The sequence below is a fragment of the Aspergillus melleus genome (assembly GCF_016097325.1).
Source record: "Aspergillus melleus strain CBS 546.65 chromosome Unknown contig4, whole genome shotgun sequence".
Classification (NCBI taxonomy): domain Eukaryota; kingdom Fungi; phylum Ascomycota; class Eurotiomycetes; order Eurotiales; family Aspergillaceae; genus Aspergillus; species Aspergillus melleus.
Genome location: NW_025763373.1, coordinates 1,831,344 through 1,854,716, shown reverse-complemented (window position 1 = coordinate 1,854,716; position 23,373 = coordinate 1,831,344). Strand labels below are relative to the sequence as shown.

The window sequence follows — 23,373 nt, the reverse complement described above, 5'->3', positions numbered from 1 at the left end:
AAGAACTCTGCGGCGACGACTTAATGGAACAACTTCACGCTCGGAAACACGCGCCAACAATCATAAATTAACTCAAAATGAAGAGGAATCGCTTGTACGATGGATTTTATCGCTAGATCGACATGGAACGCCTCCTACGCCATCAAATACACGAGAAATGGCTAATATTCTTCTTGCTGCCCGCGGTTCTGCATCTATTCAATCAGTCGAAGTGAACTGGGTTACCAAGCTTGTTAAACGTCGCCCTGAAGTTAAATCCTGCTTTTCTCGACAATATGATTATCGACGCGTCAAATGCGAAGATCCTAAAATGATTAGAGAGTGATTTGACCGCGTACAAATCATTATAATACAACATGGGATCGCACAGGAGGATATCTATAATTTCGACGAAACTGGCTTCGCTATGGATCTAGTAAACAATGCTCGAGTGATTACTAGAGCTGATTACTATGGCAAAGCGCGTGTTGTACAGTCAGATAATCGGGAATGGATTACTTCGATTGAATGCATCAATTCAACTGGCTGGGAGCTTTCTCCATGTATTATTTTCAAAAAAAAGGTCCATATAGAAGGTTGGTATCAACTTTTTGAGCTCCCATCTGATAACAGATTTGAAGTTAGTCCTAATGGATAAACTTCTAATGAAATAGGCCTTTGCTGGCTTAAAGATCTCTTTATTCCTGCTACTACTGCCCGTACAACTGAGAAATACCGCCTTCTAGTTATGGACGGCCATGGCAGCCATCTTTCGCCTCAATTTGATCAAATCTGCAGTGAAAATAATATTATTCCTATCTGCATGCCTCCGCATTCTTCCAATAAACTTCAGCTTTTAGATGTAGGCTGTTTTCGCGGTCTAAAAGATGCGTATGGCAATTTTGTGAAACAAAAGATATATTTAGGAGTCAGCCATATCGACAAGTTTGATTTTTTAAAGATCTTTCAAAAAGCTCGCAAGCTCGTTTTTACAGCAGAGACTATTCAGCATAGCTTTGCAGCTACTGACCTAGTTCCATACGATTCAGCGAGAGTTCTTAGCAAGTTAGACGTTCAATTGAAGACTCCTACACCACCAGACAGTCGATCAACTAATTCAGCGTCTAAAACATCTTATACAACTAGGCAGCTGGAGAAGCAAGCATCTGCAGCAAAGAGATTACTTAGGGAACGCACCCACAGCCCTCTACCTTTGCTAGAAGCGCGATTAGACAAGATTATTAAAGGTCATGAATTGACTCTTAATGAGCTTGTTTTCTCACGGGAAGAAGTTCGCAAACACCGCGCCGAAAATGAATGGAGAGGTCAAAAACGCAAGCTATCTAATAAACAGTTAGCTATTACAGAGGGCTCATCACTTCAGGAAGGACCAGATCGATTCCAGGGCGAGAATGAGGCTAATAAAGGACAAGATACGCTTCCTATAGATCCAGCACTTTTAGGAGTTGGACCGCGCGTACGAGCGCCACCGCAGTGTTCTAATTGTCATGTTCGGGGACATACTAGAGTTAGATGTCCTAAACCACTTAGTAATTAATGTTTAGATAGAAATGCAATTGTTTGGTTGATAAAGCCTCTAGTATTTGGCCCGCCGGCAGGAATTGAGCGAAGGTGCGGCGCTCGGTGGTGTGCGGCGCTCGCTAGTGAAATACGTTAAAGCAGCCCGAATCACCAGATTATGTAAACAAGCGGACCTGACTTAACGTAATCAACGGTGGATACAGTTCACGCGAGCTTATCGATAGGCTCGCTTGAGCCGTTTCATAATGTGGGTCCGCCAAGGCTTGATTTATAAGCAGAACGATTCGCGCGACCTTAAATATCTTACAGTAATCCGCTTTCCATGAAAAATTCAACTTTCTTTCTTATTTCTTCACCACTCCCTATTCCGGTCCGTCAAGCGCTTCTTAAGCGATTACAAAGTACTTTCTTACAAGTCATACTATGGATTCTACTGCAGATCCCTTGAATGAAGTAATCGATGTGGATGCTTTGACTACAGTAGGGAAAACTCCCAAGCTTGCCGGCGCTTGGTAACCGCTTACTAAGTGCTTATAGGAACCCGAAGATGACATTCCAATTCCGTTGACTCATGCGAAAACAAAGCCTCTTACTACACTAAAGGTTGAATATATTGATGATCTTCCTGAATACCCTCAATCTCATTTGCAAGGATATTCATATATTGTTGCATCAAGAGGACGATCATATGATGAATGCAAAAACCTACTATCAGAGGTACAGAACCACTTAATAACCGCTTGATAAGTACTTACGGTCTTAGGTTCAATATGCGAAGCGGCAAATCTGTGGTCGTAAAGAATCGATTTTTTGTTCATTTTTGGATTGTTTTGTCAGCCGAATCACATGGAATTGCTCAGGAATTAAAACATGCGAATTCCTTAATTCTGATCTCAGATTACATCATCATACTGCAGTAGATGAAGCTTTGTGGGAAAGGATTCGAAAGGCTCGTCGAAGCATTCAACTTTCTGAGACAGATAGGACCAAACGAAATGCATACAGGTATTATGACCACTTACAAAGCAGTTAGCAAGTACTTGATCTAATTTTTCCAGTTTTTTTCGAATGCTTACGCAGCGTTTCAACCGAGGGCATGCATGTGTTGAAAATCGGGAATCATGTAAACCGCTTTTTAAGCGGTATAATCAAGTGGTAAGCATTATTTCCTCTAAGTGCTTAGGAACTGTTTAACAACTACTTTAGAACGCTATAGGAGAACGTCAACCCTATATTGCTTGTGTCAATGATCTAGGGGGTCAGAATCCTTCTCATCTTCGAGAGTCTATTCCAAATCATACAAATATGGATATAGGCTTCTTAGAAAGTCTTTGTAATGAAGATTTACTACCTTCTTCTGAAGAATGTGGTAGTTTTGAACCTGTTACCTCCAGAAGACAGTGGTGCGGTATGTTATCTTTTTAATTACTTGCTAAGCGATTATTAACTGCTTATCCAGATCAAGACCATCCGCAAGGAAGTGGACGGATTATTACAACTAAATGCAATGTTAAATTCAGTGCATTATTGCCTCTACAGCTTCAAGAATGTCCATATTTCATCTTCACTTCGCATGGGATTCATCAACATATACCACCACCTCCAAACAAGCCTCCAGAACAAATTTTAAATGGAGTGCAAAGAATTATTCGTGAGCTTCGGGATCCTACTTTAACAACGTGTAAGTACTTTCTAACCGGTTACGGACTGCTTTTTAAACTGCTTAGAATAGCTCAATTTCTCCGATCTCCACAACTTGAAAAGTTTTGTGAGCAGTATAATTCTTCAACCTTAGCTCAAATCCATTCATCTTTTTCAAATAAAGATCGAATCTCTGCAATTATTCAAAAAGAACGTCTTCTTTCAAATCCTGCAGGTCAAGGATTGAATGGTTTAATCTTTTTACAAAATCGGGATCCTTTAATAAAAGTAAGTACTTAGTAACCGCTTCTTAAGTAGTTACATTTATTTACTTTACTTAAGGAATATCTACGAGAATACTATCATGATTCAAATGGTAGTATGGCTTTTTGCGCATTCAAAGAGCAAATTCAGCTTCTTTCAGAATTAGGCTCATTTGAAGTTGATATGTCATACAAACGGATCCGTACAAAGGACTTTAATGAAGTTCTTTTTTCAACTTTTCTGACCGACCAGAAGAAAAGTGAGTAAACAGCAGTAAAGTACTATTTAAGCGCTTACTAACTGCTTTATAAAGTTGTTACCCTCTTACGCGTCTTTACCAACCAGGAAACAACAAAAGGCTATTTTTTACTTTTTAAACGAGCTTTTCAGCTTATTGCAAAGGTAACAAGAAAGCCAGTTGTGTTCTATCCTATTCATGGCAATGGGATTTACGGTATAATTGTTGATATGGATAATAAACAATATACTGGTAAGTACTTATCAACTGATTGACAAATGCTTTCTAAGCGCTTCTATAGGTCTGGGGCAATATCTGTCTGAAATCGATCCGGAACATCGAGATTATATATGGCAATTGCAGAATATAATTGTATTCTGTAAAGTCCATTTCCAACGATCGATTTTGACTGCGATTGGCACTCAAAATCATGGTAGTGGCGTATGGAGTCGAATGATGAGTCTTATTGAATGCAAATCAGAGGAAGACTACGATGAGTTGATAAGATTATTAACTAGTATAACTACTTATTAACTACTTGAGAAGCGCTTGCTAACTGCTTATACAGCCTTGGAAGATCACAATGTACGAAATTGGGCTCTACACAAAAGTCGACCAATTATTAAAGCAGGTTTGAATAAAGCCTGTTCAAGAATTAAGCCTGTTTTCTTTCAATCCCTTCGCGATCATACAAATGCGGTTGAGCAATCTCATGAAAAGTCATATGCCTCAGGAAAGTTTTTACCGTTAACTGAGGCTGCTAGAAAGTACTTAGTAAGCACTTTCCAAGTATTTATGATAATACTAATAAGACTATAGCTCTGCGAAGCTTGATCAAAATGATATTGAGCAATATTTGCACTTTGATCAATATAATATTCATCATAGCTCGCGAACCTCTAGTATAGAGACACATTATCGGAGACACCTTTACCGTGAGTTCCCCCAAGTACTTATCAACCGCTTAGCAAGTGCTTACCCCCTCTTTAGGATCCCGCAAACGCCCTAGATCGAACTCTCAAGGTTCATTATATGACCCTGAAGAAAGGCCTCAATCTCAGGCCGTCTCTCAGTCACGGTCTCAATCATCAAGGCGTAGTAGAGACAGCGAGTATATTTCCCCCCTGCACAAGTACTTAGCAAGCGCCTAATAAGTACTTAGATCCGTTCGATCAACCACCAATCTTCGTCGTCTCGCTTCAACCAATACCCTTTCGGCCGAGCAGAAACGTCAGGAACTTGAGCTTAAAAAGCTTGAAGCTGATATACGAAAGCAGGAGGAAGAGACGCGATTGCAACAGCTACGAAATGAAGAGTTGGAATTGAATCTTATTGAGCGCCGGCGCCAGTTGCAAGATGATATAAATACTTATTAAGCAGCTTCTAAGTGCTTTTGCTAGGTTGAAATATATTTCCTTGACCGTAAGCGCTTTATAACTGATTAAGGGGTCCCTTGCAAGCATTTTAGTGGCGGACCCTTCTAAATATAGAAGATATATATTCTATGATATATCGAGCTTCGGTAAAGGAATGATTCCATCTAAGCACTTATAAACTACTTGAGGTGATAATCTACTTTTTGGTAAGGAAGTTTTTCAAGTGCTTAAGAGGCACTTCTCAACTGCTTCACTTGAACTAACTAACCACGGCCATGTTTTTCCCCCCAAAAAAAAATGCTTAAAATCCTGGGCCGTTGGCCAAATCAAAACGCCTCCCTAGTTCACGTAACCAGTTGCAAACCACTTAAAAAACACTTCCAAAGCGCCTGTTTTTTTAAAAAAGAAAATTCCCCCGAACTCCTGTAACCGCTTGGAGACCGCTTAACAAGCACTTGATCCCTGGTATTTTTTTTTTCAAGCATCGTTTTCCTCGGCATTGACGCCAGCATTTTCCTGCTCATCGTTGTGGGTAGCCGGGGCCAATTTGTCGCAATTAAACAACAAGAAATGCTCGCAAAGATTGATATCTTTGCAACAATTTCTACGGTCGCCACAACTGCCGCAGGGAATCTTTTTGCCCATATTTCTGACCAGCTTCCGCATGTCCGTGATATGAACCTAAGCAGTCATTAATCGCTTGCCAAGCAGTTAATGAGTGGTTATAATCTTACCTTTCCGTCCTTTTTAGTCAGGGGCAAAGCTGGCAGGGGAATCGAGGCATTGCCAGAACCAAATCTGCCGCCGCTACTGCCGCCGCCAGTACCTTCCTCAAGCTGGGGCTCCTCACCGGAAAAAAGGTCCTTGTACCATTCTAAGCAGTTGTAGAGCAGTTAGCAAGTGCTTGAGAATCAGTTGTAATCATATTGAATATCCGTACTGATGGACCGATCCATTTCCTTCTGTCCGACCCGACCGCCCTTGTTATCCTCTGCCAGGCTGATGTTTTCATGCGCTTTGAGGTGGGTGCGAAGGTTATTGGTAGCCGTGTATTTCCTCTAAGCAGTTGACAAGCAGTTAGCAAACAGTTAAAATCATTTTATTTTTTTTTTCACCTGGCCCTTGGCGCAATCCTCCTTCCGGCAAAAAAGCTCTCCGTAGTAGATAATCAGGTTGCCGGCACTATCCTAAGCAGTTCCAAATCAGTTAGCAAATACTTGAGAGGCTGGAAACAAAAGGTTTCCTCGAAGTACTTATAAAGCACTTCTCAGTTCCCTTTCTGAAAGGTTTCAAACCGCTTTCACTCAAGTGCTTAAAAAGCACTTTTCAAGCAATCTTTCCCTCCCTTTCAAGTATCCTTTCCACGAAAAGATTGCTCAAATGGAAAACGGAATGAGGTAGGAATCAGACAGAAAGAAGGCGAAAATAAGGCTTACCGTTTCGTAGGGGGGGAGGGTGAGCTGCCCAGTGGGCACCATACGCAGATACCAGCAGTACCACTTCTGAGGGGAAAAGTTAAAACAACTGCTTCGAAAGCGCTTGATAAGCGGTTACTCACATTTTTCGCCAGATTTGCCATCGTGGCGGCTCCGAAGCGGTTGCGGAGCGGTAAATGAGTATTTGTAATGAAGAGTGTATCAGAGGGCTTTATAAGTGTTTGGAAAGTGCTTTATTGAAGAAAGAAAGAAGGGGGGGGGTCGAAGAAGGTGGGTTGAATACGAAGGTAAGGTGGTGTAAGAGGTCGTGCGAATTGAAAAGAAAAAATTTGGTGGTGCGAACGTCACGTGACCAAATCCTGCTTAATAAGCGTTTTCGGCTCGCGGGACCCACTTTCAAGAGGTCAGGTCAGCTGCAACCACTAATCAACGGGCGAGTGATGAATACGGGCGAGCGACGAGTTTCTTTATTGTTTCTAAATCAATAATTTTCAACGCGTCTTTTTTGTTAATATATTGCAGAAAAATGCCTTTATTTCAGAAGAATTGTATTCAGATGGCTATTTTAGTTTATGAAAAGAAACAAATTAAATCAATATTAAAATCTGCAAAGACTATTGGTGTGTCAGAGGCTATTCTTTGTGTGTGTTTTAAAGAAAGAAAATCACGCGCAGAAACACGCGCCAATAATCACAAATTTATAGAGATTGAAAAAGAATTGCTTCAAAAACGATTTTTAGATGCAGATAAACGAGGATTTTCGATTCGATTTGAATTTTTACGTGAAATGGCTGAGATATTATTTTGTGCGAGTTTTCAAGATTCTAAAGCCAAAATCGGAATTAATTGGTTTTATATTTTTGTTAGACGTCATTTAGAACTTTGTACACGATATACAAGACGAATGATTTATCAATGTGCAAAACAGGAAGATTCAATAATTATAAAGTCTTGGTTTGAGATTGTACAAGCTGTTATTCAGAAACATGACATATATGAAGATGATATCTGGAATTTTGACGAGATTGGCTTTGCAATGAGATTTTATTCTACTTCAAAAGTAATTACTGCAATTGAACGAAACGAATGATTATGCAGAGTTATTCAAAACAATTATGAATGAATTATAATTATCAAAATAATTGAATCAAAAAATATATATTTTCCGTTAGTTATTATATTAAAAATAAGCGTTCAACAAGTTGTCTGATTTTAAGAATTTAAGTTTTTTAAAGACTGATGAATTGCAATTAGTCAAAATAGTTGAACAATTGATAAAATAGATTTTTTTTGATTAAAAAATGTCTTTGAATCATTTTCAAAACGTTATATAATTAATGCAAAACATTTATTTATTTTTGATGGCCATAGCAGTCATTTAATTGTTAAATTCGATAATTTTTGTAAACAAAATGTAATTATCTGTTTTTGCATGTCTGTTCATGTTTTGCATCTTCTTTAATCATTTGATGTGAGTGTTTTCAATCTTTTAAAAAGAATATACAAAAAGCTTTTTGAAGGCTGTATAATTGTCGACAACAATCATATTAATAAAAAAGATTTTTTATCGCTATATTCAGATGCACGCAATAAAATTTTTATTACAGTTAATATTTATGGCGGTCTTAGAGGAGCAGGACTTAAATTATTTAATTTAGAATGTGTTTTTTCACAGTTTATTTTTCGATTATGTACGTCTATATTTACATCATTATTAATTGAAGACTCGATATTTTTTATTTTTTAAATTCCGCAAAATACTCGTCAATTAGATCGAAAGGTCCGAAGTCTACAAAACAATTTTAATAAAAAACAATAGCTTTTTAGCAGTCCGATTGCTCATATTCAACATTTTGAAAAAACGGCGCAAATGGCAATGCAAATCCAGCTTATTTTAAAAGAACGAATTAAAGCTTTACAAATTGAAAATGGGCGACAAAGTCGGAAAAAGACAAGAAAGTGTGTTGAACTAAATAATGACCGACTTTTTAATGTACAAAAAAATCAAAATTGCGTTCAGCAGCTTGATACATGACTTAATGAGTAGCTTGAAGAATCTATTTTGATGTTTCGTCGACGAGCTCCGCAACGCTATAGTGGTTGTAAGATAGTTGGATATACAATTCGAAATTGTTTTAATAAATAGCTATCTTTTCATATATTTATCCAGTCATTTCAACGGAATTGGTGATTAAATAGCTTCATTTAGTAATGGACGCGACGCAAAACTTGTCGCTCGCCCGTATTCGTCGCTCGCCCGTTGATTACGTTACATCAAGCAGGGAGCCGGAGCCCTGATTGCACTTATAACCATTTCAATGTTGTTTCTTTTGACTCGTGATACTACTCTTTCATTCCACTGTCCGATTTTCGTTGATAGCAAATTAATTTTTGTTTTATTTTTTTCTGTTGTGCGAAAAGGGACTGTTGTAGTGAGGTGGTCCCCGAGACGGCGAAAGGCCACGAGACGGGGGCGAAACCTCCACCAGTACCGAAAAGACGACATGGAGTGTGTCCGACTCTGGATTTTCAAGATGAATGTCTGGCCGTGTGGATAAATATCGTTCTGGATGACAACGGGTTATAACTACGTGTGACTCTACAATTTGAGGAAATAAAATTCAAGGAACTGACTCGAAATTCAACATGGTTCTCTCAAAACCGGATGATGCTCCCGTACAAAAACTCTTCGATCTTACGGGCAAAGTCGTCGCCATTACTGGTAGGAGAAAAGCATTTCCCTGGGGCTCCTCTCGCTAACCTATTATCAGGGGGCGGACGAGGAATCGGCCTAGCTGTGGCTACTGCATATGCTGAGGCCGGTGCCAAAGTAGGTCAAACATAATCACTTTCCAGCTGTTTGCATTGAGAACATGCATTGACCTCTTTTCTAGATTGCTCTTCTTTACCGCACAACTACAACCGCCCCGAGAACCGCAGAAAAGCTTTCCGTTGAATATAAAACGGACGCTCGCGCTTACCAGGCTGATGTCACCGTCCCGAAAGAAATCTCGTCGGCAATCGATCAGATTTCTCGGGACTTCGGAAGGTTGGATGTTATTGTGGCCAACGCCGGCATTTGCTCCGAGCATTCGGCCGAGGAGTACACTCCTGACGAGTTCCAGGAAATCATGAACGTCAATGTTAACGGTGCATTCCATACTGCACAGGCTGCCGCAAAAATATTCAAGCAGCAAGGTTTCGGAAATGTAGTGATCACAGCATCTGTCAGCGCTACGCTCGTGAATACGCCCCAGCGCCAGGCCGCAGTATGTAACACTCTACTATTCTGGTGGCTGGCATTTGAAGTTTTTATTTACTGATCAATCTTGATTATAGTACAATGCCTCCAAGGCTGGCGTCTTGCAACTGGCCAAATCCCTCGCAGTGGAATGGGTGGACTTCTGTCGGGTTAATTGTGTTTCGCCGGGCTATATACAAACTCAGATCATGGAATACGCATCAAAGGATATGCTCGACAAGTGGCTGGGTCAAATCCCTGCCCGCCGATTCGCGTCTCCATATGAGCTTAAAGGGGTAAGGATTTGCTAAATTTGCAAAATCGGGAGTCAAAGTTTTGTTTATATCCATCGCTCTAGGTTTACCTTTTCTGTGCTTCCGATGCGTCTAGCTATATGACAGGCTCGAACTTGGTGGTTGATGGTGGATTTACTCTGCCTTGAAAGTGAACGAAAGTAGATCTCAGACGAAAACGAAAATTCAAGTTACTCGCCTTCACTGTACAGTGATATGTAGCCTTTCGAGTCATCATGGTTAGTCTGTTCATTCTTGTCTCAAATTCGTCTCTCGGAGATTTAAAGTGAAATTTTGAACGTAAGGGCTCTACATGATTTCCCACAAAATGTGGCATAAAGTGTAGTATAGACCGAGGGATAAAGAGAATCCGCTGTAATAACTTCATAGAGTTGCTCCAGGGTTTTCTGTCGTTCAGGCGACAATTTGATGCTGACAAGGCGGAGGAGTCAGCGTCGCTTTGATTATATTTGGAATATGGTTATATTTGAAGGCCTCCAATCGCTCCTTCTTTCAAAATATATGCTCACTCTGATACACATACCCTTCTCGCAATTCGTCCCTGCACGTACCAAATATAAAGTTAAATATACTCCATTTTCTTCCAGCAGTAGGTATTTCGGTCCTATGAGAATAAGAAAATACGCTAGTATTATCTCGAGTGATATCACATCCTTCTCCAAAAGTTGTCTCCCCTGACCATTTATCAAAATGATTGATGGAAATCATTCTATTGACGAACACAACCAGTTATATACATTTCTCCATAACCTCTTGTGCGCCTAGTGAGTTTTTCCCCTCATAGTACCTTCAATACCCTCGAGGTCGCTGTATAACCGCCATTCATAGTCCAAGCTAGGATCATTGAAGCGAGCCTTCGCATCCAAGGTTGCGATCTGAGCCATCTCCTCAGGCTGCAACTCAAAGTCAGCCTCCAAGTTCTCCAGAACCTGCCAGTCAACGATACTCTTGGGAATGACAGAGCGGCCGCTATTAATACCCCACGCGAGTACCACCTGTACGGGGCTCTTGCCATATTTCTGGCCAATTTCCTTCAGAATTGGCTGGTCAATAACCCGCATCATATGCGAAATCTCTTTGGACCATCCAGTGTGTCGGTAAAAGTCATTCATATTGCCGAGTGGGCTAAATTGAACAACGTGAATTCCCTTTGTCCGAAGCCACTCGTTGAACCCTTTTTGTTGTAGGTAGGGATGAACCTCCATTTGGTGGACAGCCGGGACCTAGGAAGACGAATGAGTATGATATGGTTTTCTTGTGTATATCCAAGAGTCTGAAAGAAGAGAGTATTTACCGTAGAAGATCCGTCGATCAGGGTGTCAATTTCGCTACGACTGAAATTCGAGACGCCAATAGCTTTGACCTTGCCAGTCTTCGTTACTTTCTCCATCGCTTTCCAGGTATCCAGATATGTCGTCTCGCCGTGAATCATTCTACCATCAGCATCCCGAGGGAATCGATCAGGGCCTCGCTTAAAGGTGCAGGGGTAGTGCATCAACAGTAGATCAACGTATGGAGTGTCCAGATCTCGGAGGGAATCATCCACAGCGCGCTCCACATCATCGGGATGATAGTTATTGCACCATAACTTTGTGCCGAGGAAAATCTCCTCGCGAGGAATTCCGCTCTTCTTAATTCCCCTTCCGACTTGCTCTTCGACATTGTAAACCCGGGCCGTATCAATAAGACGCATGCCTTTTTGCAAGGCCTGGCTAACAGTGTCTTCCTGGGAGTCTGGATCTTGGAAGTGCCAAAACCGAGAGCTGGGATTTTCGCACCCGTATTGAGTGTATAAGAGGTTGCACGAGTGCTCATAGCGCACGAAGACGACTGTCGAGATAAAAGAAAAGGGTTTCGGAAAACTGGCATCCGGGTTACTCTGGCTGCAAGAGAAGCCATAATGAGAGACGGATAGGCAGGCCTAGCTGGTGGAATGGACTGAGATAGATTCGCCTTTCTCTTCTTGCGATGCTCCGCATCGATTTTTGACAATGCTTGAAGGGGATCTATAATAATATTTGATCAAATGGTAGCAGCAGAGCGGGGTTAAATCTCCTGCAAAAAAAGTGGACAAGGTGTATCCCCGTGTCGGCGCGATGGGTGCTTGGGTGCGTGGGTGCTGTGGACGCGAAACGGGGTCTGTGGGGTAGCGGGTTCTGCGGTGGCCCAGGGGATCGTAGTCAAGAGCCTTCATTCGGCGGAGTCTTGAGCCACGACACGAGGGCGCAAGTGCCCAGGTCGCCAGGCTCTATGACTGTACGATAACTTCGGATTTACGATAGTTGTCAACCATGATTGCTTTACCAGAATCGCTGGCTTATCCAGCCGTCGTAATTATTAGGATATCGGAAGTTATTGGTATCGCAGCTAGGATGATCCCTTCCTTAAGAGGAGGATGATAACGATCGCATCAAGGAGAATCCAGATTGAATTGTTCATACAGAGAAAGATTGCAGATAGTCTAAGAATTTAGACCCTCATTTATTGAAAGGCATGGTGGGTACGTGGGATTGGTTGTTGGACGCTATACAGGATGCCACATATATATACTGAGAAGCAAGTTGATTGTACAGAAACCATATAAATTATGAACATTCACACGCCGGGTCTTATCGATACCGTTGGTTTTGTCGCTTTAAATGACTCAATCAATGCCAGTCCAATCACTGTCCCGTCAGCAGTCTTCGCAATAGAGGTCAGTCCTCTTCTAGCGGATTGCAGTCAGTTCGTGGCTATACGCCCGTAGAGACTCTGGGAAGGAGGGATCAGTCACAGCCAGGGTACGATGTAACGGCTCCCGCCGCAAGAAGGTGCTGCCCATGACCTCGGTGACCCGGGGGTCCTCGCTCTCCTCTGGTTCCATCAATTTAATGATAGTTTGCTTCGCGCATAATTTTGCAGTGGACTCGATGGAAATATCCTCTCGGGTGATAAAGACCGGTGGTCAGGCGCCTGGTGCCGTAGCTCGTGTTACAATGATCGGATGCCATACTGGTTGGCCTCATCCCAGGTGGTGATATAGCCGAAAGCCTCCCCATCACCGACTCGACAGCCTTTGGCCATCACCGCTTTCTTTTCATAGATTTTGAATTGGAATGGCCAGCTTGGATCCACCTACTCTGGTGAGTTTATATTATTGTTATGCCAGGGGAGACCAAGTCGCGCAGCACTTCTGTTGTCTTCATCCAGAGCGGGTCGGAAAAGGGGTAGAAAGGACCGGGCGATTTGCTCCTCCATTCGTGATAAAGCCGATTTGCCTGGTCCAGGATCGGCAGAGGTGCACTTGCCCGTTTCTGAATCACTGGATCCTCCATCCATCCTGGTTCGCTGGATTGGAAGGCCTTGTTGATGGTGTCCGGAAGCGAATTAGCGACATCCTCCCCAGTTCCGCTCTCTGTTGCCTTGGCAGTCAATGAGAGTGCTGCCTTTTTGTGCAGCACGATGCTCTTAGTTTCAATTTCAGCCATGTTAGATCATGTGCGGAGTAATGTTCATGACACACTGTGCTTGCCGGAAAGCCTGGGCTAGAGTGCGAAGGCGTGGTTGGATAGTGTTGAAGGGCTGAAGATGTATATCCGTGCTACTATTGAGAACTTGCAATGAGATATATGTACGACTGCTGATGCGCTGTTTATCAAGAAAAGGGCGCAGATAGAATGAAAGTGACTAGAGGTGGATATAGACTTATCTATCAGTTGGACGTGTCGGGGTGACCAAGATGTTGATAATTAGACAGTGACAACACTCTTTACTATTTTCTAGATGCCGAAGAGGGTCCATTCACAGTGTCAAAGAAATTGAAAATAAATACAGCAGGACTTGATACAATCCTCATGACGAATACTGCAAGCCGCAGCTCAACTCCCGTCTCTCATTTCACCTCTTTCAGTCCATGGGAACTGGAAGAAACAGCATTTATATCCTCCACATGCCTGTTCTATACCAGTAGGTCTCCTTTGTGATCACTTGAAAAGAGATTAGTCCGTCGAATCGTTGACCCCGACAGATTCGAGAATATTATGCAGATAGTACGATACTAACCCGTTACCGGAGCACTGACTGAAGAAGGAGTTTGGGATAATGAGCAGCACCAGATGACATGGGGCACGTGGAGTCCGACTTCACCATCTTGTTGGAATGCCTCGAGGTTGTCTTCTTCCTTGTGGCTCTCTGACATATTGGAACGTCAATGGTTCTTGCAGATGATGATAGACAGGAGGAAGGAAAACCGCTTTGCGCAGTACGGGGGTATATATGTAGGCAAGTTGAAGGGGCTTCCCGCCTATTTGTAGCTCTCCAAGCTCATGCCAGATGATGCGAGCTGGTAGAGTCGTCAACGGCCTCAATTTTGCGAAACGAGGGTCAATCGAGTCCAGGCCTACAGCCACAATGCGTACCAAAAGTCTCATTATGCTTTTCACTGGGTCGTACAGATAAATGCACCTGCGGAAATTAGGCCAATCAAGATTGTGGGATTCCGCAACACCCCTACATCTATCTTACCTACGTGGTGGTACTTTGCGGGGTGCGGCATGTCATACAAGCATTCGTCAATAAAGGCATCACTCCGGTGGGAGAATTCATTCCCCCCACTGGACTGTCTTGCGAAACTTTCCTCAAATTCCTGCTCAGTCTATTTCGCTCGCTCCCTCTTGTTCACCAAACTGGCACCAATCTTTACTACCTTCCGAAGCATAGCCACCACTAGCACCATGCAGACCAAACTCCCTTACCTCGAGAAAGCCTCAACCGGCCAACAGCTCGTTGTCGATGGAGAGCCTTTTCTAATGCGCCCGGCCGAGCTTCAAAATTCTTCATTGAGCTCCGCCAAATTCATGAAGGATGTGTGGCCCCAACTGGTACAGGGGAAGATAAACACTGTCCTCGGCTCCGTCAGCTGGGAACATATTGAGCCTCGTGAGGGAGAATTCTGCTTCGAGGAGCTCGATGAGATATTGCAAAATGCGCGTTCACACGGTCTGCGCCTTGTGCTGTTGTGGTTTGGATCGTTCAAAAACAGTACGGATAACGCCACAACGTTGAAGTACACCATATAGTGCCGTGTTTCTGATGATCTGGCATATGTTAGGTGTTTCCACTTATGTCCCAGCCTGGGTGAAGATGAATCCTCGTCGGTTTCCTCGCGCAAAAATCAACGATACGGCTTCTCCCGGTACTCCTCGTGTAAGTTCTGTCCGTCTTTCACAACGAATCTGTCGCCGCCGATGCGCGCGCATTCGGCAAATTAATGGAACACCTAAGAGATGTCGACAAAGATTACTCCACAGTTGTCATGGTTCAGGTTGAGAATGAGGTCCTCGTGTCGAACTTCTGTGAGTGCGGCACTGAACTCTTCTTTAACTTTCTGGAGCTCTTCCTTGTGCAAATCGTCTCGTCGTCTAATTTCTCTCCTGAGTTTGACGAGCTCTTTCACGAGTTCAGAGGCGTTCGGGTCCTCGCTCTCTGTCGAGGAGTCGTCCGAAGTCACCGCTTCACGTTGGGCTACTGGCCTGCCTCGAGTCTTCTTCTTCTGCTGGGGGCGAGCCTTTCGCTGCTCGGTATCGATCTCTTGCTCTCGACCATAGTGAGTCGGTGGCCTTGTGATACGTTTCGGCCTCGCCAATCGTGGTGGTGAGTTTTCGTGTTCGTCGCGGTCGGGCGGTTCAGGGGTTCGCGATGCCTCACAGCCTGACAGCCTGAGTGGAACCACCCATACTACGGAGTAGGTACCTTTACTAGGCCAGTCAGTGCAAGTATACAACCACGACAACTCCCGGTCAGGTGAAAGCTGTAAAACCAGACAAACAGATCCACGGAAGACTCCAGGAAAATAAACGGTTCTCTCCTCTTCTCTTCCTCTCCCTCCATTCACTCTGTCCCAAGCCTCCCCCCCCCCCTCATAAAAGGTCTCTCATGACCTCACAATGAACTAACTTGTTGGTGGCGCTTCTTCCGACCTTCTAGTCGTATCATTATCTATCAACTATCTATATTCCCCTCTCAGACCCTCTGCAGTGCAACGAACCACTTATTGTTCTTGTCCAGGTTGCCAGCTCAATCTGCATGCACATCCCTGGCTTTCTTGCAGGCAGCAGTCTCTTTTTTGGTGAATAAAATTCATCGTTGTCCGCTTCCTTTTCTTCCTTCTCAAAATTGGAGAGGTCGGTCTGTACTACTTAAGACCCTCCCCTCAAGCACCTATCCACTTTACTTCTTCACTCAGCTCTCCCCTAAACAATTCTCCAACCCACTCATCCTTTCCAAAATTCTTCTAAAACCCATCGTTATCTCTACATTCTTAACATTAGTGACATTCATCAATCATGTCGGCCCCTAGAGGTCCCTCCCGGGGTCGTGGTCGCGGCGGCGACCGAGGCAGAGGTGGTGGGGATGCACCTGGTGGTCGCGGTGGTCGCGGTGGTGGTCGTGGCGGTGGCCGCGGCTCAACGACTGAACTGCCCTTCCGCCAAGGCAATCCTAGAGGCGATTTCAGAGGTGACTTCAGAGGCCGTGGTCGCGGTCAGTACTCTAGCTTTCGAGGCGGCCGCGGTGGTGGTGGTGGTGGTGGTCGCGGCAGAGGAGGCTTTGCCCAGGGTCCCGTCATTTACTCGTAAGGATGTCCCTCCCTATACTCCTTCTCCTATCCCGTTCGAAGTCACTAAACTTGGTTTCCTAATCTAGTCCTGAAAAGCCTGTGTCTGTCAACCCTCAGGTTGAGAAAACTGAAAATGCGGTGGCCGCCGCTCTGAAGACCAAGGAACGCAAAATAACAAGCTACCCCGATCGTCCGGGATACGGCACGCGCGGCGACCCGGTCATGCTCTATGCCAATTATTTTGAACTTCAGTCGGTTGGCAAGGAGCTGTTCAGGTATTCTGTCGATATTGCAGGTAACTCGCCTGGCAGAGCGCCAACCGGCAGGAAGGTTCGCCAGATAATCAGCCTGCTGATTGAAGAGCGTTTCGGATCGGTGAAAAACAGCATCGTCACGGACTACAAGTCGACTCTAATTTCATACGTGAATTTGGATGTTGACTCCCCTCAATACGATGTCCGCTATCGCAGTGAGCATGAAGACGAGTATCTGGAAAACCCAGAGGTTTACCACACTACGACCCAGCTCACGGGCACACTCAGCCCTTCCGACCTACTCGAATACCTGACCTCCACGGACCCCGCTGCTGCTTTCGGTTCGAAGTACGATACCTTGCAGGCTATGAATATTGTCCTGGGACACCATCCTAAGACCAATCCGGCAATCGCATCGGTCTGTGCCAACAAGCACTATGGAATCGGCGAAGGGCTGCAAGAGAAGTATGATCTTGGTAACGGACTTGAGGCTCTGCGAGGGTTTTTCGTCAGTGTACGAACAGCCACCGCGCGTCTTCTCGTGAATGTCCAGGTCAAGTACGTGGCTTGCTACCAGGAAGGCCAGCTTCACTTCGTGGTCAGTCAATTTGGGACCCGTGACCTGCACAGTCTGGGGCGTTACCTCAAACGACTCAGGGTGCGGGTAACCCACATCAAAAAGAAGAACAAAAAAGGCGAAATAGTCCCCCGTTTCAAGACTGTTGGCAATCTGGCAACGCCGGCTGACGGCAGAAACCTGCCCATGCCACCAAAGGTATCCAAGTATGGCGCGGGCCCGAGAGACGTTATGTTTTTCCTGGATGCTCCTGGCCAGCAACCTTCACAGCTGAGCAGCTCTGCGACCCCCAAGGGCAAGGGTAAGAAGCCTGCAAAAGCAGGGCCTGCACCTGCCGGGAAATACATAACCGTGGCCGACTTCTTCAAGCAGCGTAAGTCATTCATACCGAGAGCGTGGCCTCACCACAAGTGTGCTAGGCTAATATAACATTGCAGATCACGACCTGAAAACCGATTCCAACATGCCAGTTGTAAACGTGGGCACGGTGGACAACCCCAGTTACTTGCCCGTCGAGGCATGTGTGGTTGAGCCCGGTCAGCCTGCTAATTCGAAATTGACGCCCCATCAAACACGGAGGATGTTGGAATTTGCGGTCCGCACTCCAGTAGACAATGCAGAGTCGACAGCCAACCTCGGTAATAGAGTGCTCGCTCTCTCGCCGCCAAACCCTACTTTGGTAAGCCTACATTTAAACATATGACTGTGGCCGGAGACTAACTGCCCACTACAGGGAGACTTTGGGATTAAAGCGGACCTGAATCTGATTAAGGTTCCCGGTCGAATTCTTCCGTGTCCTAACGTCTTGTACAGTGCACAGAAGCAGATTACGCCCGCGAACGGTAGCTGGAACATGAAGTCAATCAAATTTTCCACGCCCAGCAAATTGACCTCCTGCTCATACGTCTGGTTCGATGCCCCGGGTCCCAGGTCAAGCTTTCAGGACTCAAAGGAGGTTGAGGCTCGTCTGAAAGGGATTATCGCCAAGATTAACGAGATGGGTGTCAACACAAATAATTTGATTACTATTCCTGGAAAGCGGGTGATTCTCGATCGCCATCCTCAAACAAGTAAGCAGGAGAGGCAGGTGAATCAGGCGATTTCTGAACTTATGGCCGGCTCTCCCAAGCCTCAGTTGATCTTTACCGTCCTGCCGGACGCGGACGGCGACTTGTACAACAAGATCAAGAAGGCCTGTGACGTCCTGTATGGCGTTCGCAACGTCAACGTTCTCGCCGAGAAGCTCAGAGGTGCCAACGACCAGTACTACGCGAACGTCGGCCTCAAAGTCAATCTCAAACTTGGTGGTTCCAACCAAGCTTTGAAACCATCCGAGCTAGGCATCATCGGCCAAGGGAAGACGATGCTCGTCGGAATCGACGTAACCCATCCATCTCCTGGATCTTCCAGCAGTGCCCCTAGTGTCGCAGGCATGGTCGCTTCTGTTGATTCCTCCCTCGGTCAATGGCCCGCCGAGCTCTGCATTCAGGCGTCCCGTGAAGAGATGGTCAAAGACTTGGACACCATGCTCAAAGCACATCTCCGTCGCTGGGCCCGCAGCCACAAGAACATCCTGCCTGAGAACCTAATCGTCTACCGAGACGGCGTGTCTGAGGGTCAATACGACAAAGTCGTCCAGGAGGAGCTGCCCCTTCTCCGGAAAGCCTGCAAAGAGACCTATCCTGCCACCGACACCGCCAAGGGCCTTCCACGTATTTCGATCCTCATCGTCGGAAAGCGGCACCATACTCGATTCTACCCCACTGACGCCGATAAAGCCGATCGTTCGAGCAACACCAAGAACGGCACCGTCGTCGACCGCGGTGTCACCGAGGCCCGTAACTGGGACTTCTTCCTGCAGGCGCACGCGGCCCTCAAGGGAACCGCGCGCCCCGCGCACTACTTCACGGTCTGGGATGAGATCTTCTTCCGTGAGAAGCCGAAGCCACCCTACCAGAATGCCGCGGACGTGCTCGAAGCCCTGACCCACCACATGTGCTACCTCTTCGGCCGCGCAACCAAGGCAGTCAGCATCTGCCCGCCGGCGTACTACGCCGATCTGGTCTGTACCCGGGCCCGGTGCTACCTCAGTCATGTCTTCGAGCAAACCCCCACCGGAAGCAGGGTCACCGGCAGCGGACAGACCTCGCAGGTCCGGGCCTCCGATGTGACGATGCACCCCAATGTGAAAGATACCATGTTTTACATTTAAAGTGGGGTAAAGTGAGCTTCTATCTATCTGTGGAAGTATGTGTATGCACTGATGAGACCGTGTCTGTCTTTGTACGCATTCTTACGTTACTGTCCCATGATCTATTGTTCCACTTGGGTCGTTGTCATATCTTTGCTTCCCTCTCTTGCTATCTTTCTTCCACTCTCACATTCTTACCTACGCCCTTGCATATCCCGTCTCATATCATCCCATCTCTTATCATTTCCCACCTCCCATCCTTATACCCATCATCATTCGCCATATCAATTATCAATCATCAATACTCCAATTGGAAACACAACCCCGATTGATACTCTATTGGCTAGTTTGGATGCTTTGGAGATATGATGTACAGTGTATATCATGACATGTGGATGGGGGAGCATAGTCTGGTCTACCTACCTCGGTACGCGCCAGCTCTGTATGTATGCAGATGATGTATGCATGCATGTACGCTCTAGGCTTTCTGGACATGGATATCTGTCTGTTTCGATTGATTTTGGTTTATTGTGAAGTTTTCTGAACCTATAGATTAGCATGCCTCTTGTCTTTATTTCATCGTCATTGGTAATTTTCTTACAATGCTGGGTATTGTTTTCTGGTTTATTTGATAATCGAATATCAAATATCGAATTCTCTACCTTTCCTTCCCTTCAGATCAATTACACATTAAATAAGTGAAACTGTAAAGCGTACTTCATTATCGTTTGATCTGTACGGATTCATACACAATCCAGCACTCAGTACTGGTCCAGATATCAGAGCTGCCGAACGAGAAAAATGTAGAGAAAAGATACAAGGAACGAAATGAAAGCCAAGCCATAGATGAGACGTAAAGAAAATACACAGCTTGACAAACAAGGAAGAGAAAATCCATACAGTATGGGCCATTGCACGCTCACAATATCGCTGTACACATATGGGTTAGTTGAAGATGTCATGAGGCTAGCTTCGTCTAAAGGTAAATGGTGAGTTAAAACATCGTGTGGAATCTACGTCCAGCTGGAATCTAGGTATCAGCCAAGGGGATGGGATCGGAAATTTATTCGTCATCCAGTCCCCAGCTTCTCTCGTTGACCTGGCGCACGGCACGACGCTGCGGGGGCGGACGCACGAATTTGCTGGGCTGAGGGGATTCGTCGTAGGCTTCCCATTGGGATTCCATGTTCTTGAGTGCTTTCTGGCGATCTGCACCCACAGGTTTCTTGTTTTCGTTGGACTTGCCATCGACGGGGGATTCATCCGCGGCGGTCCAGTGACTCTCGAATTCCCTACGGTTTGCACCGTTGTGGACTGATGAAAGTGGGGCATTTTCATTGGATTTTTCCTCATCTGCATCGTCAAACAGATGGTTCTTATAGAGGGACATGCCTTTGTTTCCGTAGGCTCTGATATAGCGGGGTTTGTTTTGCTCCTCGTCTTCTCCTTCGCCGGTCAAGTTGAAGTGGGTTTTCGCGTCGCGGCGAGGATGGGGCACATGTTTTTGAAACACGGGCGTAGGCTCAGGCTCATCGTCGCTCCAGCCGAAATGACGGATTTCTTCGCCACGAGGCTGGCGCTTAGGCTTCTCAGGCGTCGCAAAGTCGTCGAAATCCCAGTGCGGAACATGGCGGGATCCTGGACGCGAGGGCTTCTCCTGAACCTCGCGCTGGCTGTTGTCTGCGCCGATCTCGAAATGATCGAACCGCTTGGGGTTGGCGCGATAAGCGATCATTGGGTGGGAGCCTTCGGCCGCAACGGTCTCATCGTCATCGAAGATGCGCGAGGCTCCGAATTTCTTATTTGCGCCGGCTTTGGGAGCGACGTTCCTGGACTTAGAAGGCGTCGCATCAGGGACATCCGCGTCATCCGGGTCGTCGGCGTGCACGAAAAGTTCGTTGTATTCGCGCGGCGGAGGCTTCGCGGAGGCAGGCGCACGAGGAGCGCGTACGGCTTCGGCACGGTCCTTCTCGGGCGACAGCAGCTCGTACAGGGATCCGGCTGCGTGAGGGTCCTTGATATGTTTCTTCCCGGGGGAGCCACGTTTGGACTCTTCGCCGTTCTCCGGGTCGTCGTTACTCTGGTTCGTGCGGCGCGTAGGGGCAGCAGCCAGCGATACGGCTGTTTTTATAAAACGCGTTTGTTCTTTTGCCTCCCGAATGGGCCAGCCGCGACCACGGGCACCGATCACCTCGACTTGTTTCAGCAACGATGCCTGGTCCCAATAGATTCGGATCTGCTGGATTTGGTTCTGAGAGTTGAAATGAACGACATGGAGCTGCCAACAATCGGAAGAGTCAGTCCCTCAGGGCAGATCACAACATGCGTAGCAGACAGAGGGGTTGTTTGTGTACATACCGTGGGGAAAGTCGCGACGCGGTCGGCCAGGAAATTATCATCCAGCGAGGGGAGATAGGCACCCCCACCAGAGACAAACTCCAAGATGGTCTCAACATCCACACATACGGAATTGTCGCCTTCGATGCCAGCAATGACCTGCTCCGACTTGCGCTTGACAACGTGATCTTGCTTGGTGAGGTGAGAGAGCACGGCGTCGGCACCATCAAACTTGGTCGTGGTAGTGATGTAGCTCACGGAGACATCGGGGGCCAGAGCAGCAGCTCTGGGGCCCACTAGGAATCTCTGATACAGGTCCTTCAGAATGGCCATGGTCGCAGGGGACTAGGAGATGTCTATCGGAAACGAATGTGGAAACCGGGGTAGCGAAAGAGAAAGGAAGGGTGGCCAATGAAGAAGTAGGTAAGGATCAGGAGAGCACCGGAGATGGGAATAATGAATGGAATGGTTACTGTTGCAGAAAGAGGAAAGAAAACAAGCAAGGATTCAATCAGTTCATTGGAAAAGAAAGAACACGAACCACAGATAAGAAGGCAGATGTGGCAGTCGCAAGGGGGACAAGACAGGAAGGACACAAGTGAAATTGACGGCCTGCGAATCACATGGCCCGCAGTTGCCTGAGAGACGGGGCAAGCGTGAGGTGAAACACTGGTGCTGCCCGCCTCCGCCGCCCTGGACGATCCTGATATCCCTGAGTCCAGAGCATTATTTCGCTACGGTTCTTATGGATTCCTAGTGCTGACCCGGTGCTTGGAGTACGGATACGACGTCAAATTACTCCAAGTCTGGGGTTGACGTCTACTTTCAAATCCCATTCAATCCAACGGTTCCAACCCAGATTCCCCATATGACCGATCTTCATATCAACTGCACTATCGGACTAAATATCGATTAGCTCAACCTAATCGGACTTGCCAAGATGCCCATTCCTAAATGCGTCTGCTCTTGAGTCTCGCCCGTCTGCCATTTGTTTCGAACTGTAGAGCTTCGGTTCTACTACTCATGCTCTCATGCAATTACCAGAATACCCGGCTTGTATGCGATACGGCGTCGTGTCCAAGCTCATTGTTCCAGGCCATTCTTCAGAATACCCATGTGGGCCACAGAAATTTAGTGCCATGACCATCAGGATGCCTCCAGTGCGAAGTCACTAGTGCAACGACCGGGTCCATGCCATCGGTACCTTGACATGAAGCGTGGGAAAAGCGGAACGGGGTTCACATAAAGTGGGAAAGGACTATTCTCCAATCGGTATTGAATATAGCCCAAATGCTGCTGGACAGAGAAGGGATAATTGAGCCCTGGCACACCATATCCCTTCTTTAGTCTGAGCTACCCCCACGCTAATGAAAACAACGGCAGTGCGC

At 45.9% G+C, this 23,373-nt stretch overlaps 5 protein-coding genes across 5 annotated transcripts; 3 read left to right on the top strand and 2 right to left on the bottom strand.

Moving 5' to 3' along the window:
* Positions 1-9,122: 9,122 nt before the first annotated feature.
* LDX57_007570 (uncharacterized protein) lies at positions 9,123-10,028 on the top strand (the record flags this gene model as incomplete). Its single annotated transcript, XM_046089286.1, has 4 exons — positions 9,123-9,198; positions 9,248-9,306; positions 9,371-9,745; positions 9,816-10,028. 4 exons carry the CDS (start codon positions 9,123-9,125, stop codon positions 10,026-10,028), a joined length of 723 nt encoding a protein of 240 aa, XP_045945256.1.
* A 764-nt stretch (positions 10,029-10,792) lies between these two features.
* On the bottom strand, positions 10,793-11,724 carry LDX57_007569 (aldo/keto reductase; the record flags this gene model as incomplete). The annotated part of the gene is made up of 2 exons (XM_046089285.1): positions 10,793-11,254; positions 11,326-11,724. 2 exons carry the CDS (start codon positions 11,722-11,724, stop codon positions 10,793-10,795), a joined length of 861 nt encoding a protein of 286 aa, XP_045945255.1.
* A 3,019-nt stretch (positions 11,725-14,743) lies between these two features.
* On the top strand, positions 14,744-15,088 carry LDX57_007568 (putative beta-galactosidase; the record flags this gene model as incomplete). The annotated part of the gene is made up of 1 exon (XM_046089284.1): positions 14,744-15,088. The coding sequence occupies one exon, from the start codon at positions 14,744-14,746 to the stop codon at positions 15,086-15,088; it is 345 nt and encodes a 114-aa protein (XP_045945254.1).
* A 729-nt stretch (positions 15,089-15,817) lies between these two features.
* On the top strand, positions 15,818-20,312 carry LDX57_007567 (putative RNA interference and gene silencing protein (Qde2)). Its single transcript, XM_046089283.1, has 4 exons — positions 15,818-16,641; positions 16,713-17,830; positions 17,895-18,136; positions 18,191-20,312. Exons 1-4 carry the CDS (start codon positions 16,355-16,357, stop codon positions 19,667-19,669), a joined length of 3,126 nt encoding a protein of 1,041 aa, XP_045945253.1. The 5' UTR covers positions 15,818-16,354; the 3' UTR covers positions 19,670-20,312.
* LDX57_007566 (uncharacterized protein) lies at positions 20,313-22,551 on the bottom strand. Its single transcript, XM_046089282.1, has 2 exons — positions 22,007-22,551; positions 20,313-21,926 (listed from the first exon to the last, which is right to left on the bottom strand). The coding sequence occupies exons 1-2, from the start codon at positions 22,316-22,318 to the stop codon at positions 20,712-20,714; spliced, it is 1,527 nt and encodes a 508-aa protein (XP_045945252.1). The 5' UTR covers positions 22,319-22,551; the 3' UTR covers positions 20,313-20,711.
* Between the last annotated feature and the right edge of the window lie 822 nt (positions 22,552-23,373).